We start from the raw sequence: 27172 nt of genomic DNA, 5'->3' as shown, positions 1-27172 counted from the left end.
GTTAACCTCAACAGGGTGTGCCACCCCCTGCCTACTTTGACTGGAGAGGCTGGTTCAGAGCTGGCCTCCCCTTCTTCCGGGGAGACATGACTTTGAGATGTAGTGCCCTAATTCTTCCTCATGGATCTCGATAGCAGGCGGCCCCAACTCCTATCCTTACCCATCCTGAATATCCTGTCACTCCGGAAGCAGCGCAAAGGTTCTTACAGGACTAGGTGCAATTTCTAAGTTTCTTGTCCTAAGAAAACAAAACAAACAAAAACTCTTATCTTCCTCTTCCAGTTTGTTTATCCTCATAAACCGATTACAGAATTCCTCAAAGCACATGAACGTCAGCGCTAACTCTGCGTAAAGGTCGACAGTGTGGATATAAAATGGATCTTGCCTATGAAAACCCTAAAGCAGACTTCATTTTTAGCTACCTTTATAAGTTCCGCACTTACCCGACTGCTTGAGAATAGGGGTTCTCGCCATTTTTATAAGGTTATAAGGTATCTTGCTAGTTCTTTGTTTGAAGTTTGTTTTTGACGATGGAAGGATTGTGAAGGAAACAGGATTTTCCGGACATTTTCCATCGTTCAGTGTTAAAAAAAATCACTAACACTACGATTTGAGATCTTAAATCTGATCTTTTCTTCAAGTAACAACTAACCTAACACCATAAGTGCATGTTTTAGAGTTAGTGAAGTTGACACACAACATGGTGGCTGTAATTCCTGACTTATGCGTGTCACAACGCCCTGGTATGATTTGTTTATTTTAACCAAGTTTGTAATTATGTGTTATGTTAGTTATTTACCTGAAGAAGAGGTCAGATTGCACATCTCGAAACGTAGTATTACTGATTTTTTTGTACTTTGTTAATCAAACAATTTCAGGGGTCAATGCTGTGTTTTTTCATTGACGGTGTTGTGATTTCTAATGTTTCAATGATACATCAATTTATAGGGTCATGAGAAATTTATAAGGTCTGTGCACCATAGGATCTATGAGTAATTCTTTGACAGTTTTTACGTTAAAAATGCATATTGCATGATTCCCGCCGATAGCTTTCCGTTATCAACTGGCTTTGACACAGTCAGACAAATTCTCTCATTTTGGATCCTATGGCAGACACTTCGTCACCCACCTTCGGAGGGATTCGCGCCGTTACATAACCGGGAAATTAGCAGGAACGGACACACCGGCGGCGTGGCGGTCACAAGATTGGCGCCAAAAGGCGAAAGTCTTCGGGCAGTATGCCAACACACCGGCCTTGTGAGCTAACATTCCGCGAGTTTTTCTTTTTGCAATACAGTATCTTTTATTCTAATCCGGAATGAAAAAGAAAAAGGAAACCGTCTGCGGCAAGGGCGATGTGCCACGCCTGTTCAGCGGCGTTGATGACCTGCAGGGCATTCCAGCGACAGCGACCGGCGAGTCTTGCCGAGGAGACGGCGGAGTAGGGAAGGAGAGGCCCTCGTGGGTTGAAGGCCCCAGAGTCCTAAAGCCATATCGTACAGTGGATTATCTAACGTAGGCTTAGGCGGCTGTGGCATAACGTCTCAGAGATTACAGATAAGGTTGATGAGCTGACTATAGAAGAATTAGAATTTTGGAAATCTTCAGTAGAACAGGAATATTAACCTGGAACACAGCCAACTTCATGAGTAAAGTATAGTATCTAACTGAGAAAGAATCTGATGGGGTCTACAACTTCATTCATTACTCAAGAAAGGTCTAAAATTTGCCTTGGCTTTTTAAAGACAGTTCCTCCAGAAGACATGATTAACTCGACAGAAACTGCAGTTATATCTGTGGACGAAGAAATCAGGAAGGGTGGCGCTATCGTCCTGAGAAAATCGAAGCCACCTAAATCTAATTCGTCAAGAGAAAGAAACACCCTGTGTGTTTTAAAAGATGATTATTCTACAAGCAGACAAAGGCAATGTGATGCTAGATATAATAGTTGGGGATAGAAACTTACAAGGGGAAAATAAATAATACGGAAAAAAGATGGTCACTTTAATTACAAATCTTACGAAGCATAAGACAAAGTTCTCACTGTCTCCTCACTAATTTCCAACTTTCTGTATCTCAGAAAGTTGAAGCATAGCTTATATTATACCTCATGGCTAAAATAGATAAATTCAAGGTTGTAACCTCTAAATGAACTATATTTTGATTTTCAACTTCCTGAATGTCTAGAAAAATAACGTGTGACCTACGTGTACTTCATGCAGTATATAGAAAATCCAAAGCATTTTCATGAAGATCATAAAAACCTATAGGGGTTGAAATGGGGTTGTAACCTCTAACAGAATTCTAATTTTGTTTTTCAGCTCCTTGCTGTCATAGAAAGATGAAATTTAACATACACATCCATCAAGACTTAAATATAAAAACTAAAGCATTTTCATGAAGATCAACCACCCATAGGAGTTGAAATGGAGTTAAAACCCCTAGAACTATAATTTTTTCGACTTTACAGGTATTATTTGACTCAAATGCCATTATGCCCTAAACTTACTACAGGCACCGGAAATACCATAGACCGGAAGTAGATGCTGGTAGTAGATGCTTTTGGACAAAAGTAGACTTTTTTGACCAACTTAGGTATATACTTTCTTGAGTGGGACAGTAAGGAAAACAACACTCATACGGCACCTGAATAACAGTCTAGAAGTAGATTGCCAATACCCTTTGTAACTTTCAAGACCTTTTTACGTGTTTACTTTCTTGATCATAGCATCAAAGCAAAGGCTACTAAGGCGGCGAAAACATCTTAGACCATAAGTAAATTATAAAGTAGTCATTTTTAATCAAAGCGGACCAGAATATTATATATTTTATTAATCGGGACAACAATAGAATCGATGCCATGGGACTCAAAGTAAATTGTGATGGCCCAAGTATGGTATGGAGTTCTTTCAACGATTCAATGGTACTTTATTTTACACACAAAATGGTTCCATTTTAAACATTGAACAAACGTTTCACGCAGTCAATCTCAGAAACAAGTTCATTTGCTCATGACCACATGTCTTACTGAAGCGAAGCAACATGACAGGGAGAACAGATGTGCATGAAAGGTACAGAGCATGGTAAAGTGCATGGTCCTCCTGTAAATAGGCGCATTGGTAAATAGGATATCCTTATGAACATTTGCATTACAATGCCAAGTAGTAGGAGTATGTCACATCAAGTGTTATAGGCTTCGCTGAAATGTCAAGGAAACATTTCAAGTATAAAGGCTGAGGCATACCGCCTGTACATGTATAGTTGCCAAACTAAGTAACTGAAATCCATTTTTATTTCCCTATACCTCCCCCCCCCTCCAATTTCATCCGAAGGAAATCAAGAAAATTATTTCTAACTTTTAAAAAAGCCACAAAATGCCAGTTTGGCAGAGGGAAAGGTTGAATTTTAGAAAATGTTTTAATGTAAACCTGGATTGTGTAATATGATAATTAAAAGTTAAACCGTGAAAGTGTGCCAAAACATAAAAAACAGGTTAAACTTATATATGGTTCTATTCTTATTATAATTAGGGGATGGGGCTGTTTTAAAGCTCAATACTGAGGTATTTTTCAAATTTGAAAAATACTCAAAATTTAAGAAAACTTCAAATTATAAATTTTAAATAGTAACATAAAATAAAAGGTACATTCCATTACAGATCTCTTTAAAAAACATCCATTTTTAGTTTATAACCATCTCAAACTTTTTAGAAATGATAGAATAAAAACTGAATTTAAACGTTAATCAACAAAATTATACCATTCTCATCTAATAAATGAGTTTTGTGACAAATCCAAAATCAAGATTTTTAAAATTTTACAATGTGGTTTAATACCTTTTCCATTGCTTTCAATATAAAAAGAAAGATACAAATTGTGGATACAATACAAAACCACAATACATAACTAGAAAGATACTACGTACAAATTCCTATAGCCTTATCACTACTAAGGGAATGATTAGCAACCTTTATCTGAAAACTGATCCACAAGTCTTATCAGTGTCTTGTTATCAGATACCTTAGGTGGGAAAAGGTCCCAATCAATTTTTATGATATTAGTGCTTACCTTTGTTTCAGTCTGCAAAGTATATGACATATAGTTTAAAAATAGTATAGTAATGATTACGTTGTACTTAATAACATGGGTCAAAGCTTTTAGTGATAATAATTTTAAACAAATCGATACAAGGTAGACCACAGGCGGAAAAAAATGCAGAGGCGTAACCAGGGGGGGCAACCCCCCCCAAACATTAACAGAAGGTCAAGAATAAATATTTTTGTAAGTAGTTTCAGCGCTTAAATGACCTTAAACTGTTCTGTCTGTAAAGACAAGAGAATCGTAATTACGTATCGAATCTGAGTACCTACTGTAGTGTAGAAAAGGGTATGATGTGCAAGACAATGATGACCAATCCAAATTATGGCCATCTTGGACAGCTGCGATCTATCCTAGCATTTGTAGCGAGTTCTCACAACTTTGACAGTATCTACAACTTAAGTTGAGAGATAATTTTCCTCAATGAAAAGGACATAAACGTATCTTAGAAATTCCATAGAAAATGATCGACTTACCGGATTAGCTCTACTATCAGCGCATTACCCAGTTACCAAAAGAGTAGACGAGATACTTAACGAAATGGCTCAAGGAATAAGAAGAATTTGTTTGTAAGATGAACTCAGGAGCTTACTTGTTTTCTTCAAATGTATGAACCAAATTACCATTCTAATTTGAATGAATTGCAGTTTTTTAAATGATTGTTTATTCAGTATTAAACCAACATTAACTTTGAATTAATAAAGGATTTTATACATGAAATTGTTGCCTTAAAGTAGTGTTTTGCTATAATTCAGAGTGTCCCTCTCTGGACAAAGGTATACCTTATTACTCAGGTCAAGACAGACATATTTCACTACATGAACGGGTCTCTGATGCTTAGTTTCCCAACTGTCTGTCTGTACGTGTTTTTTTATTAAAAAATTAATATCTCAAAAACAAATAAATTAAATTATACCAAATTTGGCCTCAATTGTTTATGATAACAATGCCAGTTACTGAAAGAATGTCATGAAATTATCGTTAGTATTTTCAAAATGGCGGCCATAAGAACGTTTAAGATATAAAGTATTAAATATCTTAAAAAGCAGCGGGTTTTCTCAAGAATAACAGTTTTAAAAGGACATGGCTCACATTGAGAGCTGCCATTTATTCAGTTTTTGTATTGTTGGCTATTTACTGAGAACCTCAATGTGGGCCATGTCTTGTCACAGTAAATTTGCTTTAAATCAGTTATTTATTATTCGAGTTTAATGTGTTTTTATTAAAATTTTTTAATAAAATCCTCTAAAACATTCATGTAATTCTTGAAAAAAATTGCTGGTTTTTAATATATTCAAAGTTAAAAAGTTTTAATGGTCGCCATTTTGAAAATACTAAAGATAGTTTCATGATAATATTTTTGTAATTTACCTTGTTATCATAATCAATTAAACCAAATTTGGTATAATTAAATTTTTAGTTTTTAAGATATCAACTAAAAAAACACATATGTCCATGTTCATACGGTGAAATATGTTTGTCTTGACCTGAGCAATAACGTGGTGTACCTTTGTCCAGAGAGTTACGGGACACTTTATATTGTTTCATCTTTCTAAGAGAGCACGCCTGGACCCTCCTTTTTCTGATGGTTATAACACTCTATTCTTGCTATGGCCCCCTTCGAAATAATTTCTTAGCTACGCCACTGCCCAGTAGAACTCATTCCTGGTCCCAAACTATTGGGTTGAAGTCTCTCAGACGTTTCTGTCAAGAATTATCACACAGACAGATAGACTTTCTATAGGGTTCTTCCATGGACCAAGATGAACATTTGCACCAAGTTTCAAATCGTTACAACTTTTCTGTTAAGATGGACTTTTCTTTCCTGCCAGATGTACAGACAGAGACGGAAGGCCTGCTCTTTGACCTTGTGACTCCAAAATCAATGTTTTTATGTATTTTTATCGGGATTGTGCGGCAACTGTTGATTGAAAGACCCTAAAGACTAAAAACTGGGTTCCTCTTGGTCTACAAAAAAACCCCAAAAAAAAAACTTTGGTCTACCTTCTGGACCAACCAATTAAACTGTCCGTATGCATGTTTCTTCATCTGTGTGATGTCTTGATAGAAAGATTCCAGCACTTGATACACAGGTTTGGCCTGGTCCAAGGATGACCCCTAGTGACTTTTAATTGTTTTCGGAACAAACAGCATCTACAGTACTTCGGTGCTTGTAATCTACTTCTATTATAAGGATAAGAGTTGAAAATCCTTACTAAGTTCATGCAAAACTTACGATACTCGTTTACAATAGGTTTTGGCTGATAGGAGTCTTGTTGTTTCGGACTCTAGTTCCAGAAAGAATGGCTTCTTGATTCATGTTAGTGATTATACCTGTTTTTTTTTTTTTTTTTAAGCCATTGCAAAAATGCCTTATTATTATAACGTGAAGGGAATATAACAATACAACGTCCTTTTCAGAATAAAACGTGTTGTATATTATTAAAAACAAGGAATTGGAGAAGTACTTGAAGAGTACTCTAGAAGAAAGTTCAGGTCGTAAACGTCTTTGCCGTTGGGCGGCAGGGTAGGAGGATAAAAGTCTCTGATTCATCGTTCCCAGCTTGTTCATTCAGTAGACGTCCTGTAGTGTGAGTAGGAGTGGAATTCCAGGAACGACAATTCAAGTTCATGACCACGACCTTCATTACGCAATCCTGTTCCGAGAATACAGAGATTCATTCTCTCAGCAGAACTCTACTTATGTTCAGTTTGTTTCCTGTCTCGGGCAAAAGAAGATCAAAACAAGACTCGCCTTCGTTTTCTGCGTACTATTACCAAACTAGTTGCCCAGAAATACAGCTGTTTATCTTGGTATTTCGTGGGATTCATCTTTAACAAAAAGACGTCCAACTTCCGAGAATTTCCTCGGAGGATGGATGCATACATTTTACTCTTGTAATACAGCTGTTTATCTTGGTATTTCGTGGGACTCATCTTCAACAAAAAGACGTCCAACTTCCGAGAATTTCCTCGGAGTATGGATGCATACATTTAGCTCGTCCCAAGTCTGAAAATCCTTAAATTAAGACTTGTGCCGGGCTGGAGTCCCAAGAATTTGCAGAATCACTCTTGCAAATCTTCTAGTTCGTGAGTCATAAATATTATATAAGAATGGAAGGGTCAACGTCAGCCGTAGGCCCTGGGATGTCAAACCAAGGTCGGCAACAAATCATTATTGTTTTGCACCGCAGGACTGGATTTGAATTATAGCTCCCAGAATAGCTCAACTCCTGGTGATTGAGATTAGCTCAACTACATTCTTATGGAAATATACGTATTCGACCCGTAAACAAGACCACGTGCTGAAATTAATATGGTGAGAATTTGTCAGGGTCTTCTTGTTCTTTTTAACTATTGTCGCCGCCTGTTTTGCTTTTGTTGGCTACTATTTTACACTCCTCATGTGATTGAATTGTGATTTTGTTGCCCTTTCTTACACTTACTAATGAATAATACCTTGTAAGATTTTGCAGCATTGCCAATGTTAACACATCTGTTTGAGGAAGGCACACATAATCATGATGCTTTAATTAATACACATAGCTTCATCTGTGATAATTACCATAAAACTTGGAATATTCTTCAATTTTTATAAACAGTGTAGGTTGTATTCCTAAATAACACAGGGGTAGCATTGGTTTCATAAAATAATACTAAATAACTTAAAGTTTAATTGTGTAGTATCATTTATGGGATTCTAAATCGTAGGCTGTACATCATAAATCTGTTCTCAGCAGTTATACATGTTTATTTAAGAACAGTGAATACGTTAATTGGTATTCAATAACTACGTTACATGAACATTGGTATTAATTGAAATATTCATTCTTGATGTTTTTGTTTTAAGCAAAACTAAACTAAATGGTGATTTAGTTGGAGATGAAGTCACTAACGCATAGCGTTATTGTTTAAGAAACAATAAACATTGTTAGGTTTTTTACGATTTTTAGGTAGAAAGTTTAAATTATATCAAAATATCATACTGCAGGATAGCGCAGCTGGTTGAATTTAAGGTAGTACAATTAATTTTCAGATGGAATAATTTATGAATGTTGAAAGAAAATGTTGATTACAGGGACATCTCTTAAGGATACTATTTCTGAAGACAGAAAAATATAACAAATTTTTATTTTTCCACGAAGAGTGGAAGGAGTTTGAAGCAGAATTTTGGGACATCCCATAATGCTGTTGAAAAACAACAGCTGAAGGAAAAGGATATGAACCTTTTAAAGTATGAATATAGAAGATCACTGGATGAAGTGAAAATTTTAATTTCTAACATAATTTAATTCCTTAAGAAACCATTATGAAAACACTTGTCATTTTCAAAACTAATCTTTAATTTAGAGATATACCGTATCCCACGAAGAGGTTTAAACGTTTGATTTTATATTACGTGCCCTTTTATGCACCGAACATTTTCAAACTCTACACAATTAATAAAGTAGGTAAAAAAATATTCTGTGAAAATTAAAGCTCCTTAACAATTGTACAAATAAAATTGTGACATATTGAAAAGCTTACGATTCATTTGTTAAGCGCTGTTATCAGTGTGTCGCTGTGGATGTATTACAGTTCGAATAATTGTGGTCTGTAATTGTAGGTTTTTTAATAGGCTCTATTCTAATTTTCTGATTGAAATGCTTTATTTCTCTAGAATATGACAATAAATAATTTTCCAAAACCAAAAATACTGTTTTTAAAGTATAGATTTACAAAACGCCACCATTTTGTTTCAACAATTGCTGGAGCTGAAATTTTCACAGAATATTTTTTAAACCTATTGAATGAATTGTGTAGAGTTTGAAAATTTTCGGTGCATAAATGGGCAAGTAATATAAAATCAAACGTTTAAACCTCTTCGTGGGACACCCGGTAAATTCCTTAAAACATAAACTAACAACAAGAACAAAAAACAAAAAAAGACATGTTACTCCCTGAAGTTATAACATGGCAACATTTACATCTTTAGCTTCAGCCTGATTATCTTTATCTTATTTGGACCTATAATAAATTCCCCAACATTTCCCGATTGAAAGTCTGTAATTCCTCGTGGTTTTACTTTTTTAATTCAGGGAATGTACCATAATGAACTAATAATTGAGACAATAGTAAAATCCACAAAGTACAATCAGGAAGATGTGTAAAATTCCCAGTCCCACTTAAGACGGCAGAAGACTGTAGTTTTTACAGAATAAGAGAGGCGATATCACGATTACCACTGAACTACTTCCTCATCACCCGGCAGAGGCTGTGGTCAGATAGAGATGGGCTCCGTTATTTCGATTACGGTATCGGAGTACTTGAATATGACCGAATTACAACAACATTTCTATGGCCCAGAGCCGATTTCTCTCTTCCATTGTCCTGACCTGTGTTCGGACACAGGCGTGGGTTTCTCTTTAATGTTCAGTCGGTATGAGTATCTACTGAAGAGATCATGGGCGGCCCGTAACGGGCGCTGCGCTGTTAGTATGAACGGAGAGGACGGTGGATAGAAAATTACTGAGCCCTTGCTTAAACTGCATTACCCCTTTACAGAACTCTTGGTTAAACTGCATTACCCCTTTACAGAACTCTTGCTTAAACTTCATTACCCCTTTACAGAACTCTTGGTTAAACTGCATTATCCCTTTACAGAACTCTTGCTTAAACTGCATTACCCTTTACAGAACTCTTGCTTAAACTGCATTACCCCTTTACAGAACTCTTGGTTAAACTGCATTACCCCTTTACAGAAACTCTTGCTTAAACTGCATTACCCTTTTACAGAACTCTTGGTTAAACTGCATTAACCCTTTACAGAACTCTTGCTTAAACTGCATTACCCCTTTACAGAACTCTTGCTTAAACTGCATTACCCCTTTACATAGCCCTTGCTTAAACTGCATTACCCCTTTACAGAACTCTTGCTTAAACTGCATTACCCTTTACAGAACTCTTGCTTAAACTGCATTACCCTTTACAGAACTCTTGCTTAAACTGCATTACCCCTTTACAGAACTCTTGCTTAAACTGCATTACCCCTTTACAGAACTCTTGCTTAAACTGCATTACCCTTTACAGAACTCTTGCTTAAACTGCATTACCCCTTTACAGAACTCTTGCTTAAACTGCATTACCCCTTTACAGAACTCTTGCTTAAACTGCATTACCCTTTACAGAACTCTTGCTTAAACTGCATTACCCCTTTACAGAACTCTTGCTTAAACTGCATTACCCCTTTACAGAACTCTTGCTTAAACTGCATTACCCCTTTACAGAACTCTTGCTTAAACTGCATTACCCTTTACAGAACTCTTGCTTAAACTGCATTACCCTTTACAGAACTCTTGCTTAAACTGCATTACCCCTTTACAGAACTCTTGCTTAAACTGCATTAACCCCTTTACAGAACTCTTGCTTAAACTGCATTACCCCTTTACAGAACTCTTGCTTAAACTGCATTACCCCTTTACATCGCTCTTGCAAACTGCATTACCCTTCTTAAACTGCATTACCCCTTTACAAAACTCTTGCTTAAACTGTTTACAGAACTCTTGGTTAAACGCATTACCCCTTTACAGAACTCTTGCTTAAACTGCATTGCCCCTTTACGGAACTCTTCCTTAAACTGCATTACCCATTTACTGAACCCTTGCTTAAACTGCATTACCCCTTTACAGAACTCTTGCTTAAACTGCATTACCCCTTTACAGAACTCTTCCTTAAACTGCATTACCCCTTTACAGAACCCTTGCTTAAACTGCATTACCCCTTTACAGAACTCTTGCTTAAACTGCATTACCCCTTTACAGAACTCTTCCTTAAACTGCATTACCCCTTTACAGAACTCTTCCTTAAACTGCATTACCTCTTTACATAACTCTTCCTTAAACTGCATTACCCATTTACTGAACCCTTGCTTAAACTGCATTACCCCTTTACAGAACTCTTGCTTAAACTGTGTTAACCCTTTACAGAACTCTTGTTTAAACTGCATTACCCCTTTACAGAACTCTTGCTTAAACTGCATTACCCCTTTACAGAACTCTTGCTTAAACTGCATTACCCCTTTACAGAACTCTTCCTTAAACTGCATTACCCCTTTACAGAACTCTTCCTTAAACTGCATTAACCCCTTTACAGAACCCTTGCTTAAACTGCATTACCCCTTTACAGAACTCTTGCTTAAACTGCATTACCCCTTTACAGAACTCTTCCTTAAACTGCATTACCCCTTTACAGAACTCTTGCTTAAACTGCATTACCCCTTTACAGAACTCTTCCTTAAACTGCATTACCCCTTTACAGAACTCTTGCTTAAACTGCATTACCCCTTTACAGAACTCTTGCCTTTAAACTGCATTAACCCTTTACAGAACTCTTGCTTAAACTGCATTACCCCTTTACTGAACCCTTGCTTAAACTGCATTACCCCTTTACAGAACTCTTCCTTAAACTGCATTACCCCTTTACAGAACTCTTCCTTAAACTGCATTAACCCTTTACAGAACCCTTGCTTAAACTGCATTACCCCTTTTACAGAACTCTTGCTTAAACTGCATTACCCCTTTACAGAACTCTTGCTTAAACTGCATTACCCTTTACAGAACTATTTTGCTTAAACTGCATTACCCCTTTACAGAACTCTTGCTTAAACTGCATTACCCCTTTACAGAATTCTTGATTTAACTGCGTTAACCCTTTACAGAGCTTTTGCTTTAAACTGCGTTAACCCTTTACAAAACCCTTGCTTTAAACTGCATTAACCCTTTACAGAGCCCTTGATTTAACTGGATTAACCATTTACAGTGCCCTTGCTTTAACTGCATTAACCTTTTACAGAGCTCTTGCTTTAACTGCATGAAACTTTTACAGAGCCCATGCTTTAACTGCATTAAAAACGTTTGCAAACGATGAAGGTGACGGGCCTTGAGCGGTTTTGATCTTTTCTAGAGCCCATCTTCTGTTCAGAGAAATTAAATTGGCACAATCCCTCTTCATCGCTAAACGGAGAACTTTTAATACCTGTGTGAACCGGAAAACTTAGAATGGAGCAAAAAAGATTAGGGCTCTGTGTGGTATCTTGTATCATTTGCATAGTTACCATTAAGGGTTCTAGCAAACTTTCTGTATTGTCTGTCTATGTGTCTGTTTCGCTGGATATCTTAAGAAAGAAAGAAGCTTTGGATTTAAAACTTTTGTATACAACGTTATTTTTCTTAGATGGCGCCGTTTTTTTTATTATGGGCATGCGGCTGACTCTTGACACACTCTAACTATCCTCAGTATGTCTTGAGAACAATTTCATCTGTACATTTTAAACTTTGCATGAAACTTCCTTCCTAAATTGAAAACAGTTATTTCGATGACGATGCATGTCTATCCGTGACATTTGACTGAGCACTATAAAAGCCTACCACTCATTAGGCTAGCAGATGTTTCCTTCTGACCACCTAGGGCTGTAAAAATTTCTGATCTGCCGGACTGAGTGTCTGTTTCCGCAGAATATTTCAAGAATGAAATAAGCTATAGACTAGAGCCTGTTAGTGACATGAGGTATGGCGAACTTTATATCTTGTATTTTATTTATTCTTACCTCAGATAAGAATCTTCCTAAAAATTTATTCTCGAGGCTTTTTAGATCTGCGGTCATTTAAGGTTACAATTTGTGGGTATCATTTCTTTCTAAGTGTATTTGTTGAATATACCCAAAGTTTTTTCCCGGATAAAATCTACTTATGAAATTCCAACTGATGGCAAACTCAAATACATGGAGAAAATTAAATTCAAAACGATCTTTCAATTGATCTTTCAGGAGAGTAAACTGGTAAAGCGTACACAGTGAATCTGGAAAACTGGAGGCTGTCAAAAGCTGGAGACTTTAACGCTAGGTATTACTGAAATCTCATTAACAGACAGTTCAAAATACCCAAGTCGGTGAAAAATTGGGAAAATAGTGATTTCAACATACCATGACCTTCCATAATCCCATGGGTGAGGTAGAGGTCGGCCCTCCCGGCAAGCTCTTCCTTGCCCAGCGCCTCCCGGATGATGCGGACGTCGCTGATCACTACTGCGAGCACGCGACCCATCTGGAGGCTATAGATGGGACCGTACTTATCGGCCAGTTGGGTGAGGCTCAGGTATGGTGTGGTCGGGGAGAGCTGCAGCAGAGACCCTAGGACAGGCAGACCCCATGGTCCTGGGGGGAGGTCGCGCAGTCCAGACAGGTATCTGACCGAGAGGAAGAAACCCAGAAGAGGCACCACCACCACCAGCAGGTACAGCATCTTGCCTGGAACAGCACGGTTGGTGTCTGTCAAACACTATATTTAGAATAAAAGTAGGGGAAATTATAAGTTTCAAAATCCTTTAAAAATCATTTCCACACACTTTCACGATTTTTTGAAAACATATTTCTCCTTGCAATCTTCTATTTTATCATCGTCAAACACTGTTTTAGGAACATAGGAAGTTCCATATGTTCATATTGAATACATACATTTTAACACTCACATTGACCTTGACAACTAACGAACTGCTGAATTCGTTAGGGGTTACCAGGAAATTGCTTAAAATTGGTTCCCTGGAATAAAACTTTTGGATACTCAGAGGTGCAATTTAATTCAATGATACTAGATATGCAGTTATTTAAGGTTGCATCCATTGCATGATTTCCTGAAAACATACATCTCTGAGCAATGTAGAAGAAGAGACTATTTATCCTCCTCAAACAATGTTATGTGGAACATATGACTATGTTCATATTGAACTCTTGAAGTTTAATACTCACATTGACCTTGGTAACTAACGAACTTCTGAACGATTGTTAGGGGTTAGAAGAAAAGTTCATAAAATTGGTTCCTTGGAGTCAAACCTTTAGATACAATTAATAAACCATTGCAATTTAATTGAATGATACTAGATCTGCGGTTATCTAAGGATTTCCTAAAAATATATCTTCTCTTGCAATCTTCAAGAAGAGTCTATTTAATCTCCTCAAACACTGTTTTTGAGAAGTCATAAGAAGTTCCATACGTTCATATCGAAGTTTAATACTCACATTGACCTTGACAACTAAAATACTGCTGAATGTTCTTTAGGGGTTACAAGAAAAGATCCTAACATACGTTCCCTGGAATCAAATCTTTGGATACCCACAGGTGCAGTTTAATTCAAAGATACTAGATCTGCAGTTATCTAAGGATTTCTTAGAAATATATCTCCTCTTGCAATCTTCAAGTAGAGTCTATTTTGTCCTCCCCAAACACTGTTTTATGGACCATATAAAGTCTCTCATGTCCATATTGAACACATGAAGTTTAACACTCACATTAACCTTGAAAACCAACGAACTACAGAATGTTCGTTAGGGTTTACAAGAAAAGATCCTAACATACGTTCCCTGGAATCAAACCTTTGGATACCCACAGGTGCAATTTAATTCAAAGATACTAGATCTGCGATTATCTAAAGTTGCATCCATTTGATGATTTCCTGAAAATATACCCCCCTTTGCAATGTACAAGAAGAGTTTATTTTATCCTTCTAAAAACACTTTTATGGAACATAAGATGTTCCATATGTTCACATCGAAGTTTAATACTCTCATTGACCTTGACAACAAACGAACTGCTGAATGTTCATCAGGGTTACAAGAGCTCCTAAAATAGGTTCTCTGGAATCACACCTTTGGATACCCAGAGTTGCAATTTATTCCAGTGATACTAGATCTGCGGTTATCTAAGGTTATATCCGTTTTATGGACCACATGAAGTTTCTCATGTTCATATTGAACACATGAAGTTTAACACTCGCATTAACCTTGAAAACCAACGAACTACAGAATGTTCGTTAGGGGTTACAAGAAAAGATCCTAACATATGTTCCCTGGAATCAAACCTTTGGATACCAACAGGTGCAGTTTTAATTGTATGATACTAGATCTGCGTTTATCTAGGGACTCCCTGAAAATACATCTCATCCTGCAATCTTCAAGAAGAATCCCCAAACACTGTTTTATGGAACATATAAAGTCCCATATGTCCAATTTATTCCAGTGATGCCGTTACTAGATCTCCGTTTGCAATTCCTTTGATACTAGATTACGGTTATCTAAGGTTATATCCGTTTTTATGGAACATATGAAGTCTCTCATGTTCATGTTGAACACATGAAGTTTAACACTCACATTAACCTTGAACGAACTACAGAATGTTCGTTAGGGGTTACAAGAAATGATCCTAACATACGTTCCCTGGAATCAAACCTTTGGATACCCACAGGTGCAGTTTTAATTGTATGATACTAGATCTGCGGTTATCTAGGGACTCCCTGAAAATATATCTCATCCTGTAATCTTCAAGAAGAGTCTATTTTATCCCCTTAAACACTGTTTTATGGAACATATGAAGTCCCATATGTCCATATTGAACACATGAAGTTTAACACCCCCATTAACCTTGACAAGAACTTCTGAACGTTCGTTAGGGGTTACCAGGAAAGTTCTTAATATTGGTTCCCTAGAAAAAGCATTTGGATAACCAGAAGCGCAATTTAATTCAGTGATATTCGGATCACACTGGTATTTATTAGGCTAATGAGTCTGATAGCCTATAGTATTCTTAAAATTAATTTCCTTCTGAGGTCTTTTGAGTTTGTCTTTGAGTTCAAGCAAAATATTTTGTGGCAAAACAACGAATTGTTACATTTAGCGACCAATTAATTTCCCCAAAGACTTGTCTTTCTATAACCCTGAATTAATTTTATATTTTTTCGACTTAAATCTATTGACAATTTTAATAATTTTAAGACGAGAGCTTTGAACTATTCTCCTGCATTCTTCTCCACTCGCCCTCTGATTGGTGGGAGAAAGGACGAGAGGTCAATAACCCCACTTTCACTGTCACGTGTACCATGGGCCTTTGTCCATTAGAAGATACTATTCTAACGGTGAATTAATCGTTTGTAAATCAATTATTCCTTGCGCGCTGAGCGTTAGTTCTTTCCTGTTCCTGAACTTCGCCTATGAATAATCATCGGGTTCGTCACGATAAATTAGGCCTATCATGTAAAGTTGTATTACATAAAATTAAATTATTTTTTATATTTATTTATATTTAGAGGCGTAGAAAATCAATTAAGAAATGTTTATTAGGTAAACATAAATTTTTGGAGGATATATATATATATATATATATATATATATATATATATATATATATATATATATATATATTATCTCGATATGCGTTTCCAACCCAAATATCTACTATAGACCACACGGGTGGTTCAAATATTATCACATAAATTGTCTTTAAGTGTAAATTTATAAATATCTCTGATAAATAAAAGAAATTTTGTTACTTATTATTTATGATTTGAAGCTTTACATACATATTTTATCAATTTAATACCATTACTTAAGAGCTTTAAAAATTAATAAAACTATTTTCATTTTTACATTTTTTATGCACAAATATTACAAGATTTAACTCCAAATGTGGGTAAAAAAGAGATAAAAATGTTATGTTACAAGTGAAAAATCTAGAGAAATACTTTTACATCAAGATGTATCTATAAGTTGATCACCACTTACGATTCTTTGTTTAGTTTTTTATTGACGATGGAATGGTTTGAAAGGATAAGGGGATTTCGGATATTTGCCATAGTTATATGTGACAAAATGTATAACACAACGTTTCGAGGATTGAAATCTATCCTCTTCATCAGGTGAGGGTATTTAATACATACAAAAATAAAGAACAGAAAAAAGAAAAGGGTTCAAACTTACTCGAAAACTGCTTGGAGTCCACTTACGAAACATAATCTTGAGTTATGTTGTATTTATTATTATTTACTCGTTCTATAAATGAAATTGGCTGCGCTTTTTAAACTTTTAAACAGGTGCCCTTTATCTTCTGCCCAAAATGCAAGCGATAGGGTAATGGGTTCGAGTAACTGTCGGTGACAATTCAAAGATGCCCACGTTAAAAATAACGTAAGTAAAGCCTTATCATTTCAGTAACGAATGAAATGCGTAAATAAAAAATATTCTTATTTTTAAACATAAAACTTATCAATATACTATACTAGTAATAAAAGGACATTCGCATTTAGGAGATCTTTACGGGCACTTTACAGAACAATAACATATAATTTAAATTCTTAACTATCAATACTTGAACTCAGGAAGGAAATAAATATTAAATGGAAGGCAACACAAATCTTTCATTTATAAATATATACTTCTTAAGATCACAAGATTTTCGTTGATTTCGAACAATCCACGTGAAAATTAGTTTTGTCAACTTAAGATAGTATGCTGAGGGGCGGCCATTTTGACTTTAACCCCATAATGTTAAACTTCAAATACTTTTATTATCATATTTTTAGTTGAGGAATTGTGGGGGGGGGTCTCGTTTCTCAAATGCGTCAAGTAAGCATCTACACGCTTTTTCGATTTTTTTGTTACTCACCCTAAAAATTCCAACCTTTCTTTGAAATCATCGTTTAAATATTAAAAACCCCGTTTGGATACGTATTGATTGTATCTTTAAAATCAGAAATCTTCCATAATTCTGCGAATAAGACCTTTAAAGTCTTCAAGGTTTAATATTTCTCTTTCAGTCCCAAACTCAAGGTCATGTTACTTGATTCTTTCAACGCACGCGTGACATTTCAAATTGATGGACCTAATGGTTTCCGTGGCACAGCCTACAATATTTCAGTTTGAGAGTGGCATTCAAATTTATGTAAGCTTAGACTGAATAATCTTAGATTCGAAGGAAGCCATAACTCATTTTCTGCAACACTTCAAAGAACAGTTCCCCGGGTCTGCGGCGGCGGCCTGGAATCCAGATCAATGGAATATTTTCTTTGCGCAATTAGGTCGACTTTCCAAGGTTCAAGGAAGGACCGATTTGCAACTGATTATAGAGGTTAACAAGTGATTACAGTGATTCAACAAGCGATTACATTGATTAGGCGCTCGATAATCGCAACTCGTTAACAGGTGATTACTAAGCGATAAATATAGAATAACTTTACACTGTTTTAGTTGTGTCTCGTTTGAAACTAAAGCAACATATCCATACAATTATATCGATATATAATGGTGTCTGTCTGTATGTGTGTTATTTAATCAGGTAAAAACTACTGGACCGATTGCACTGAAATTTTACATCGACATTCTTAGCGTCTCTAGTTAATATATAGGCATATTTTCATTTCAAAAATATTTCCGGGCTACGCCCCATATTTATTTGAGTAAGAGAGTAAGAGGAACCCAATCACACACCAGTGAATACTATGTGGAAGTATTTAGAAAATACTTATTTGACAATTGTCTTTTAATACCATATTCTATTCAACTGTATTTTTTACGAAAAAAAGAGGCCGATTCCCCTTTAAGCCTTACTCTGCCCGTCTTCATGGGCCACTGGCCTGTGAAAGGTTAGGAGGAGAGTCGATTTAACAGTACAACAATGGACTCTCAATTGCTACTTAATCAAACGATCTCTAATTTTTCCGCCTCGTTGATTACATTTGTTTGTAGTCTAGGTGTCGAAACGATGTGGAAAGAATCCGTTTTGAGCTTCTTCGTCGCCGACTTCTTTTGGATCTCTCAAGACGCGAACGTGGACTCCAGATTCCAGGAGTCAAGTCTGTGACAGCGTCAGATTTCAGACGCTAGACTAAGCGGAGGTTGAAATTGAGCTGAACTCAACATTCGAATTGATCAACCCTTCCCACCATAACTAGTTTATGTGTGTTGTACGCGGTTAATACGTGCAGTAAAAGGCAAGGTTCATACTGGTGCGCCTTCCGATTGTAAACGCAACCCTCGAAACAAATCGATTCCCGCGTCGCACTGTGTTAGTTGTTCTCACAATAATAATTGGACACTTCAAATGTTGCGCGGAGTAAACCAGTACTCTGCGTCATTTTTACACTATTCTTTTTATAAACTGATGGAATAAAATTCCAGCTTAAAAAGAATTCAACAATCGGGGACGAATAGGCCACGTAGGCTCAGTGCTGTAATTAGTTATTATTATCTCTTGTCATACAAAATACAGGAGGAATGAACATATGCTGCTGGGCCCAACTGAGATATTTTAATCGACAAAAAACTACTAAAATGCCCATAAAAGACTTTTTATACTCTTTATTTAAAAAAAATTAAAAACCAAAACACCGATAGCTGAAACATCCGATTGTCATCTCGATCGACTATCGAACATCGATAATAACCATCGAATATTCGCAGTATCGATTTTGCACGACCTTGCAAAAGTGAGAGCTGATGCTAACATGAGAGCGTATCTCTCTGTGCCTTTGCAATACTTGGGGCAATTTAGAGGTCTCTTCCCTAGCCTCGACGAAGTCTTCAGGAATTTGCAGTATTTTAAGAATATAATTTATAAAGTAGGCCAAAATAAATTCAGCCTTTCCCGGAAATTAACCCGTGGGTAAACGGAGAGCCGAACAAGACTCATACCAAGCTATAAATAGAAGTGTTCTGTACTTTAAAGGATACAATTTTAAATTTCTCACCAAATAAAAAATACACAAGTCTCATATTTCATAATGAAAAAATTAAAAAGTTGTGATGAGACATATGATACATGGTTATACGTTTTAATAAAAACAAAAGATTTTTTATTTCGTAATTTACAAAAAATATAATTACACAGCCATCATTAAAATTGCGTTTCTAACTTAAATTGACATTCACCAAGGACGTGTTTGAAACCAAGGAACACGTAAATAAGAAAATATTGGAGACTTTTTATTTGAATGTGAAACTTTTCCAAATAAATTATGTATTACAAATCCCACTATCTACGAATTTCAAATTTATTTGATTTTAACGACGTCGCAGGCGTGAAAAGCCCGATTAGGTTATGGGACACGATTTCTTCTGCCTGAGAAAGAGCGGCTATCGGAGCGCACGCTGGGGTCAATGCCCGGGTGATGGCCCAAACAAAAACTGACCCATATCTGGCCTAAGTAAGGCAGTAGAGCCACGTCCGGCTTTCTTGGTTCACATTTTGGGCGCTCGAGGCGGAGGCGACGTGTACGTGAGGCAACTATTGGCCGGTAACTGGTGAATGGCACCCTCGCCCACGTCCAGAAGTCTTCAGCCGTCGAGGACCGAGAGTATTTAGACGCTGTTGTGAAATTTTGGAATTTGATCAATTTGGAGATCTTTACTAATTTAGTTACAGTTTAGGTTAAAGGTGTGTAGAGGTTGGGTATCTCCTACAATTTCGACTACACCCTCATCATCTTTTCCCTCATTGGTAACTTTGTTGGGTACTTTTGTCAGGCCCATTCCAAACCACTCAGACTTTATAGGTCTTTATACTTCCCACCACACTGATTATTTCAGATGATTATTTCAGTACAGACGCATTTTTAACCGTGCAAAAACATCAGCCCCTGGAATAATAAGGGAGAAAGCTAAGCAATCGGCTACCAGAGAGATAGCATAAATAACACTGACACCTGGGATGAACAGGATTAGGCGATTGTAAAACGACCGATGGCTGCAATCGAAGTTACCGATGCTCAAATAGCGATTTCTGATGCCTTCGACACCGGAAGGAACTGAGAAATGGCCAAGAATGGTAATGCCTTACTGTAGCAGGTCTGCTGCTTCCTTCCTCGCAGGAATCTTTGCCCTCCGCAAGAAGGAGAAAACAAATATAAGTCAAGTTTGTAACATTGCAGAACTGTCGTGGTTGTTTTGATGAATGGTCATCACCTCCTCGGGAGTCATCGGTCAAATTGGGAAGTCGAAGAAGTCGTTCTTGATCACTTAAGATAGTACATCATTCAGTTATTCCTGGAAAGTAAAGCCATGCACTTGAAAATCGCGAAAATTATCTCACAAAACCTAAATGTTCAAAATTACACATTTTCTAAATGTGTGGGTCTCTTTTTAATGATAAAACCAAAATTAAAATTAGTAGGTTGAAGTTACTTGAAATTTCTTGAGAATTTTATAAAAATAATGTCAATTTTGATTTATGTTGTGAAATATTCGTGACAAGAATATTGCACGAATGCGAATAGCCCATAGCGGCCATCCACAAGATAAAAATATGGATTGGAACATTTTATTAAATGAGAGTGGCTAACCGAACTTATTTAAGCAATTTTTAAATATTATCTTAGTATCGAATTTAGATTGAATCGGCTAGAGCTACGATATTAATAGTGTTCACCATTATTTATTCAATTTTACTGTATACTATTCAAAACATTAAGCGCTTGCTATCTAGAAACTTTACGAGATGCTCGTATAAAAAACATGTAAGAATAAACATTATTAACGTAAATAAGTGAGAATTCTGGAATAATTGTTTTAATAATTTTGATCTACTATGCGTACTACTGATCTGCCATAATAGTCATACACATATTGGTGGGTTTTGGACTATGTGGATAGTGATTGCAGAACATGGAAAAAATCTACCGGAAATTCGCCATGAAAGTGGTTGCAATAAGCAGATTTCTATGAAATATACATTAAAATCGTAAAGATTTCAGAATTTTGGCAAAGGTGTTGAACAAAGGTATAATATAAATAATCAAACGATCGATAATAAATAGGCAAATGTGTATTAGAATTGTGTCTAAAACCTTTGATGGGCTAATTTGCATGCCATTTCAACAGCTAACGCAAAGTTTATGCTTAATTTCGAACTGTGGGCCCTCACACTGTGTGCAGACTAATTTAACGGATTTCCAAAACCCACTTCGAGAATATAAACAGAAAATTAGATATTTTACTGTTTGGAAAGCTGTCGTTTAAAATGCCATTAAGGTGCGAGTTTCAAATCCCAATTCTACTACAGTCAAGTTTTTGTTCGTTACGGAACAGAATGATTTCTTCCGCTGTAATGCTGCTGTATCAAAAAATAATAACCGTTTTACATCAGTATTGAAAAATATAGGCCACAAATTACTTAAAGGCACGCGATTTATTACGGTCTGTATGGTATGCTGCGTGTCCGTAAATTACCCAATCAAACTTCACCAAATCATTTTTCCGGAAAAAATAAGCAAGAGTTTTCATACAGGGTGAATAAAAATTCAGGACGAATGCAAACATAATATGGAAATATTATTTGAGTAGTGGTGCAATTTTGAAAGAAGTTTCATTTGATGATTTTGAAAACGTTTAAATGTTGGATTTTGGGGAAACTAGAACTTTTTAAATGTAACCCCCTCTCATTTTAAGAGCACTTGAAAAAGCTCTGTTTCACAACAAAAAAACGTGGTCTGTTTCAAATGTTTTTTGTTTTTTTTTTTAAAGAGATAGCGATCTCTGGTTTTCATCATTTTTAAGTTTGTCTGTGCTCTTTAAAATACGGGATCTTTTGAGAGTGGTTTCCATTTTAAATTTTTGAAAAACCCGCATTTTTTTGCGACACAAAAATATTCAAAATCATCAAAAAAACTTTCTTACCACATTGCAGTACTACCCAAAGAATATCTCCTGATATAAAATTAAGAAAAAATAAAGGAGGGTCCTGACTTTTTACTCACCCTGTATAAAGTATAGTCATATCATATGCTTACTTTACCTCAAGATTCCTACCATTATCATGTGAACAGAAATATCTAAACCAATAGCCAGGTTCGTTATAAGATTAAAACCCACAGTGTTATGACATACGAGAAACTGCTATTTCCCCATCAGTGAATTTTAAAGGCCCTTGTCAGATGAGAATAAACCAGACGTCTCTATCTCAATAAAGTCATTCAAAGGTTTAATAAAAGATACGCTAATAATCAGTACTTTGTCAACATATGCTAGGTGGATATTTTAGAGTCGTTAAAATAAATGAAGTCAATAACACGAGCTGTGCGTGTGCGTGTGTGTTTGCGTGTGCGTGGTGACAGCAGGGAGAGCTGGCAATCAACAGTGATAGGCGCCTGAGTTGGAAGCGAAACGGAAACTCAATAATAAATACTCTGGCGCGGAGAATCATGGGCTATGAACTATTTACAGACTCTACATCACACATACACTAACACACCTTCCTGTTTCAAGTCATCAATTTGTACTATAGCGTACACAAATTATTTATAACACATTGTATTGAAAAATTGTAATGTCATCTCCTTCAAAAAAAAGAAGAAATTGAGTTACCTTTACTATCTGATAATTCAATGTATTGGCCTCATTTTTTGTTAGGTAAGAATATGAAATATGTAATAAAAGTATCTGAATTTCTTAAGGATGAATTAAACTGACCACTTTACATTGGGGACACAGTCAATACGAGGGTAACTCTTAAAGTTAAATGAATGAATAAATGAATTTATTCCAACATCAAATGTACATCAGTACAAAATTGTAATAACTCGGAATTGACTGACCACTTTTGCAAGTTGTGTGGTCAGTGGACAACAAAATAAAACAGGTTTCTTATCAGTTTTGAGATAACTGTAGACAGTGCACGCTGCAATAATCTTATCATTCTTATCTGATCTGAGCAGCACCTGCGCAACCTAGGTTCATCACGTATTAGTGTCGTCTGTTTGGATAGTTCAACTTCGTGAAATCATGGAGTTATCGAGAGGACATTTCGGTGCTATGAAATTCTATGATTTTGTACTCGGTTTGTCTCAAGAATGCGTCAAACGTCTCAAAATTGACTTTGGTTCAGAATCTCCATCCTGTGTTACTGGTTTAGGTGGTGATCAGAATTTTGAAGGAGCCTTAATTCGCTTCAAGAAAACGACCATTCAGGATTCTTTTGTCAGTCAAGAAAACGTTGATCGTAGCTTATCTAGGGATTATATCCGCATTAGTGTCAATAATATTACGTTACTTTTTAAAAGTCGATTTTTTCAATGGGTACCTCATAATTTAGTAGATGATCAAAAAAGGTGAGCATGTGAAATCAGACCCTCTAACTGCTTAGTATTTATGGTCATCGGACTATTTCCAAGATTTTCACTGGAGGTGAGACCCAATACCATTTTATGACGTTCCAGCTTGAGGACGGCTGATTTCAAGGAGTGCAAAATCCAACATCAAAAGTGCATAGACACTGGGTGGGATTACCCAACTTTCTCAGCGTCCTCTATTGTGCACACAAATGTGATAGTGACAGCAGGAGAAACCAACGCAAAATCCAACATTCTCCAACATTGGGTGGGATTACCCAACTTTCTCAGCGTCCTCTATTGTGCACACAAATGTGATAGTGACAGCAGGAGAAACCAACGCAAAATCCAACATTCTCCAACATTGGGTGGGATTACCCAACTTTCTCAGCGTCCTCTATTGTGCACACAAATGTGATAGTGACAGCAGGAGAAACCAACGCAAAATCCAACATTCTCCAACATTGGGTGGGATTACCCAACTTTCTCAGCGTCCTCTATTGTGCACACAAATGTGATAGTGACAGCAGGAGAAACCAACGCAAAATCCAACATTCTCCAACATTGGGTGGGATTACCCAACTTTCTCAGCGTCCTCTATTGTGCACACAAATGTGATAGTGACAGCAGGAGAAACCAACGCAAAATCCAACATTCTCCAACATTGGGTGGGATTACCCAACTTTCTCAGCGTCCTCTATTGTGCACACAAATGTGATAGTGACAGCAGGAGAAACCAACGCAAAATCCAACATTCTCCAACATTGGGTGGGATTACCCAACTTTCTCAGCGTCCTCTATTGTGCACACAAATGTGATAGTGACAGCAGGAGAAACCAACGCAAAATCCAACATTCTCATACACAAATGTCAGCAGGAGAAACCAACTTTCTCAGCGTCCTCTATTGTGCACACAAATGTGATAGTGACAGCAGGAGAAACCAACGCAAAATCCAACATTCTCCAACATTGGGTGGGATTACCCAACTTTCTCAGCGTCCTCTATTGTGCACACAAATGTGATAGTGACAGCAGGAGAAACCAACGCAAAATCCAACATTCTCAACATTGGGTGGGATTACCCAACTTTCTCAGCGTCCTCTATTGTGCACACAAATGTGATAGTGACAGCAGGAGAAACCAACGCAAAATCCAACATTCTCCAACATTGGGTGGGATTACCCAACTTTCTCAGCGTCCTCTATTGTGCACACAAATGTGATAGTGACAGCAGGAGAAACCAACGCAAAATCCAACATTCTCCAACATTGGGTGGGATTACCCAACTTTCTCAGCGTCCTCTATTGTGCACACAAATGTGATAGTGACAGCAGGAGAAACCAACGCAAAATCCAACATTCTCCAACATTGGGTGGGATTACCCAACTTTCTCAGTGTCCTCTATTGTGCACACAAATGTGATAGTGACAGCAGGAGAAACCAACGCAAAATCCAACATTCTCCAACATTGGGTGGGATTACCCAACTTTCTCAGCGTCCTCTATTGTGCACACAAATGTGATAGTGACAGCAGGAGAAACCAACGCAAAATCCAACATTCTCCAACATTGGGTGGGATTACCCAACTTTCTCAGCGTCCTCTATTGTGCACACAAATGTGATAGTGACAGCAGGAGAAACCAACGCAAAATCCAACATTCTCCAACATTGGGTGGGATTACCCAACTTTCTCAGCGTCCTCTATTGTGCACACAAATGTGATAGTGACAGCAGGAGAAACCAACGCAAAATCCAACATTCAAAGAAGACTTCGAATCATCAGATTAAGATACAAATCAATTTCTGTGGTAATCACTACATTAATACGTACTAAATACTAATATTAAGTTAATTCTTATGAAAACGTCGCCGCTCCCACAGGAATATAAAAAAATCATTTTAACCTTAAACATTAAAAACATTAAATTCATAGATTCAATTTCTTTTGCTATGATCTACCACCATCTTCTGAATCAGAAAAATACGACTATCCTTGATTTTTGATAATTAGATAAATAACACAACGGGTAAACACTTCATTCAGCAAAACGAGGCAGTTGGTGCTGAGAAATTCTAGAAACGAATTAGATCACGATATATTTCGCCACTTTCTCTCAACCCCTGAAGACAAAAATAAAGTTCAGTGACCTTTCCTGTTATGGTGCAGCTGGTAGTTCAATGCGGTGTCCTCTATCTCTACGTTAGACTCCAGCGGCGGCAGAGGCCCGGGCCAAGAGGGTAGCGTTATTCGTATCTGGCCGTTAGGGTCAATGACCTTCCGTTACACCCTCGCCGGCTTTCTTCAGTTTCAGTTTCCAGGTCGAAATTTAAGTACGTTCTTAATTTTATATCAGTTGGACAATCATGGTTAAAATAATCTCGCATCCGTTGAAATTACTTTCTCCCTTGGCAACAAATTACTGCAAGTTCATTGACAGAGATATACCCGAGGATAAACGAGAACAGGTCCGTAGAGCAGCGGGTCAATGACCCCGCTCGACGAGAACGCGTGCCTAGGCCTACATAACACCCGAACCTCTAACTGTTTGGAGTAATATTTATTTTCTTTCTGTTTGGAGTAATATTTATTTTCTTTCTGTTTGGTGCCTCATCTTCGTGATCCTAGTTTTGTTTCTTGAAAAATAAAAGAACTTTACGATTTTAATGTTAATGATCTCAGCGTACTCATGACCTTCATCAGAGGTTTGCAATTTTTCTGAAACTTCACTGTTCGCTGTTCTTGTTTTAGTTGAGGTCTTAGTAATTCCTAATATCTTCAAGAGGAAAATCAGGAATTATTAAAATCCTAATTAAAAATTAGGAAATCCCGATTTCTTCTTGGAACATCCAGAGTAAATTCTCAAACAATCGGAATTGATTGATTGGTTTGGAATTGGAGCAAGCTGAGATTTTTCGACGTTCATCCAAGATCGACTGGGAATTTTGGGAGTTCTGGATCAGTAGATCAGCACCTTCTTCAGAGGTTTGCAATTTGTTCTGAAACGATAACACTGTTCACAATTCTTGTTTTACTTGAGGTCTTAGAAATTCCTAATTTCTTCTTTGGAAGACGTAGGAATTACGAAAATCCTAATTAAAAATTAGGAAATCCCAATTTCTTCTTGAGGCATCCAAAGTGATTTCTCAAAAAATCGGAGTTGACTGATGTTCGATGT

General features: G+C 36.8%; 1 protein-coding gene across 1 annotated transcript in view; it reads right to left on the bottom strand.

Annotated features, from left to right (window-relative positions):
* LOC124367320 (cytochrome P450 306a1) overlaps positions 1-27172 on the bottom strand; it is an 88824-nt gene that overhangs the window by 19969 nt on the left and 41683 nt on the right. The window contains exon 2 of the mRNA XM_046824049.1: positions 13057-13380. Within this exon, the coding sequence (XP_046680005.1) occupies positions 13057-13375 (319 nt within the window). The 5' untranslated portion in view covers positions 13376-13380. The remainder of the gene's footprint in view (positions 1-13056; positions 13381-27172) is intronic.

The sequence above is a fragment of the Homalodisca vitripennis genome, chromosome 8 (genome assembly GCF_021130785.1).
Source record: "Homalodisca vitripennis isolate AUS2020 chromosome 8, UT_GWSS_2.1, whole genome shotgun sequence".
NCBI lineage: Eukaryota > Metazoa > Arthropoda > Insecta > Hemiptera > Cicadellidae > Homalodisca > Homalodisca vitripennis.
Note: the sequence above shows the minus strand (reverse complement) of the source record. Positions and strands in the feature narration are given on the sequence as shown.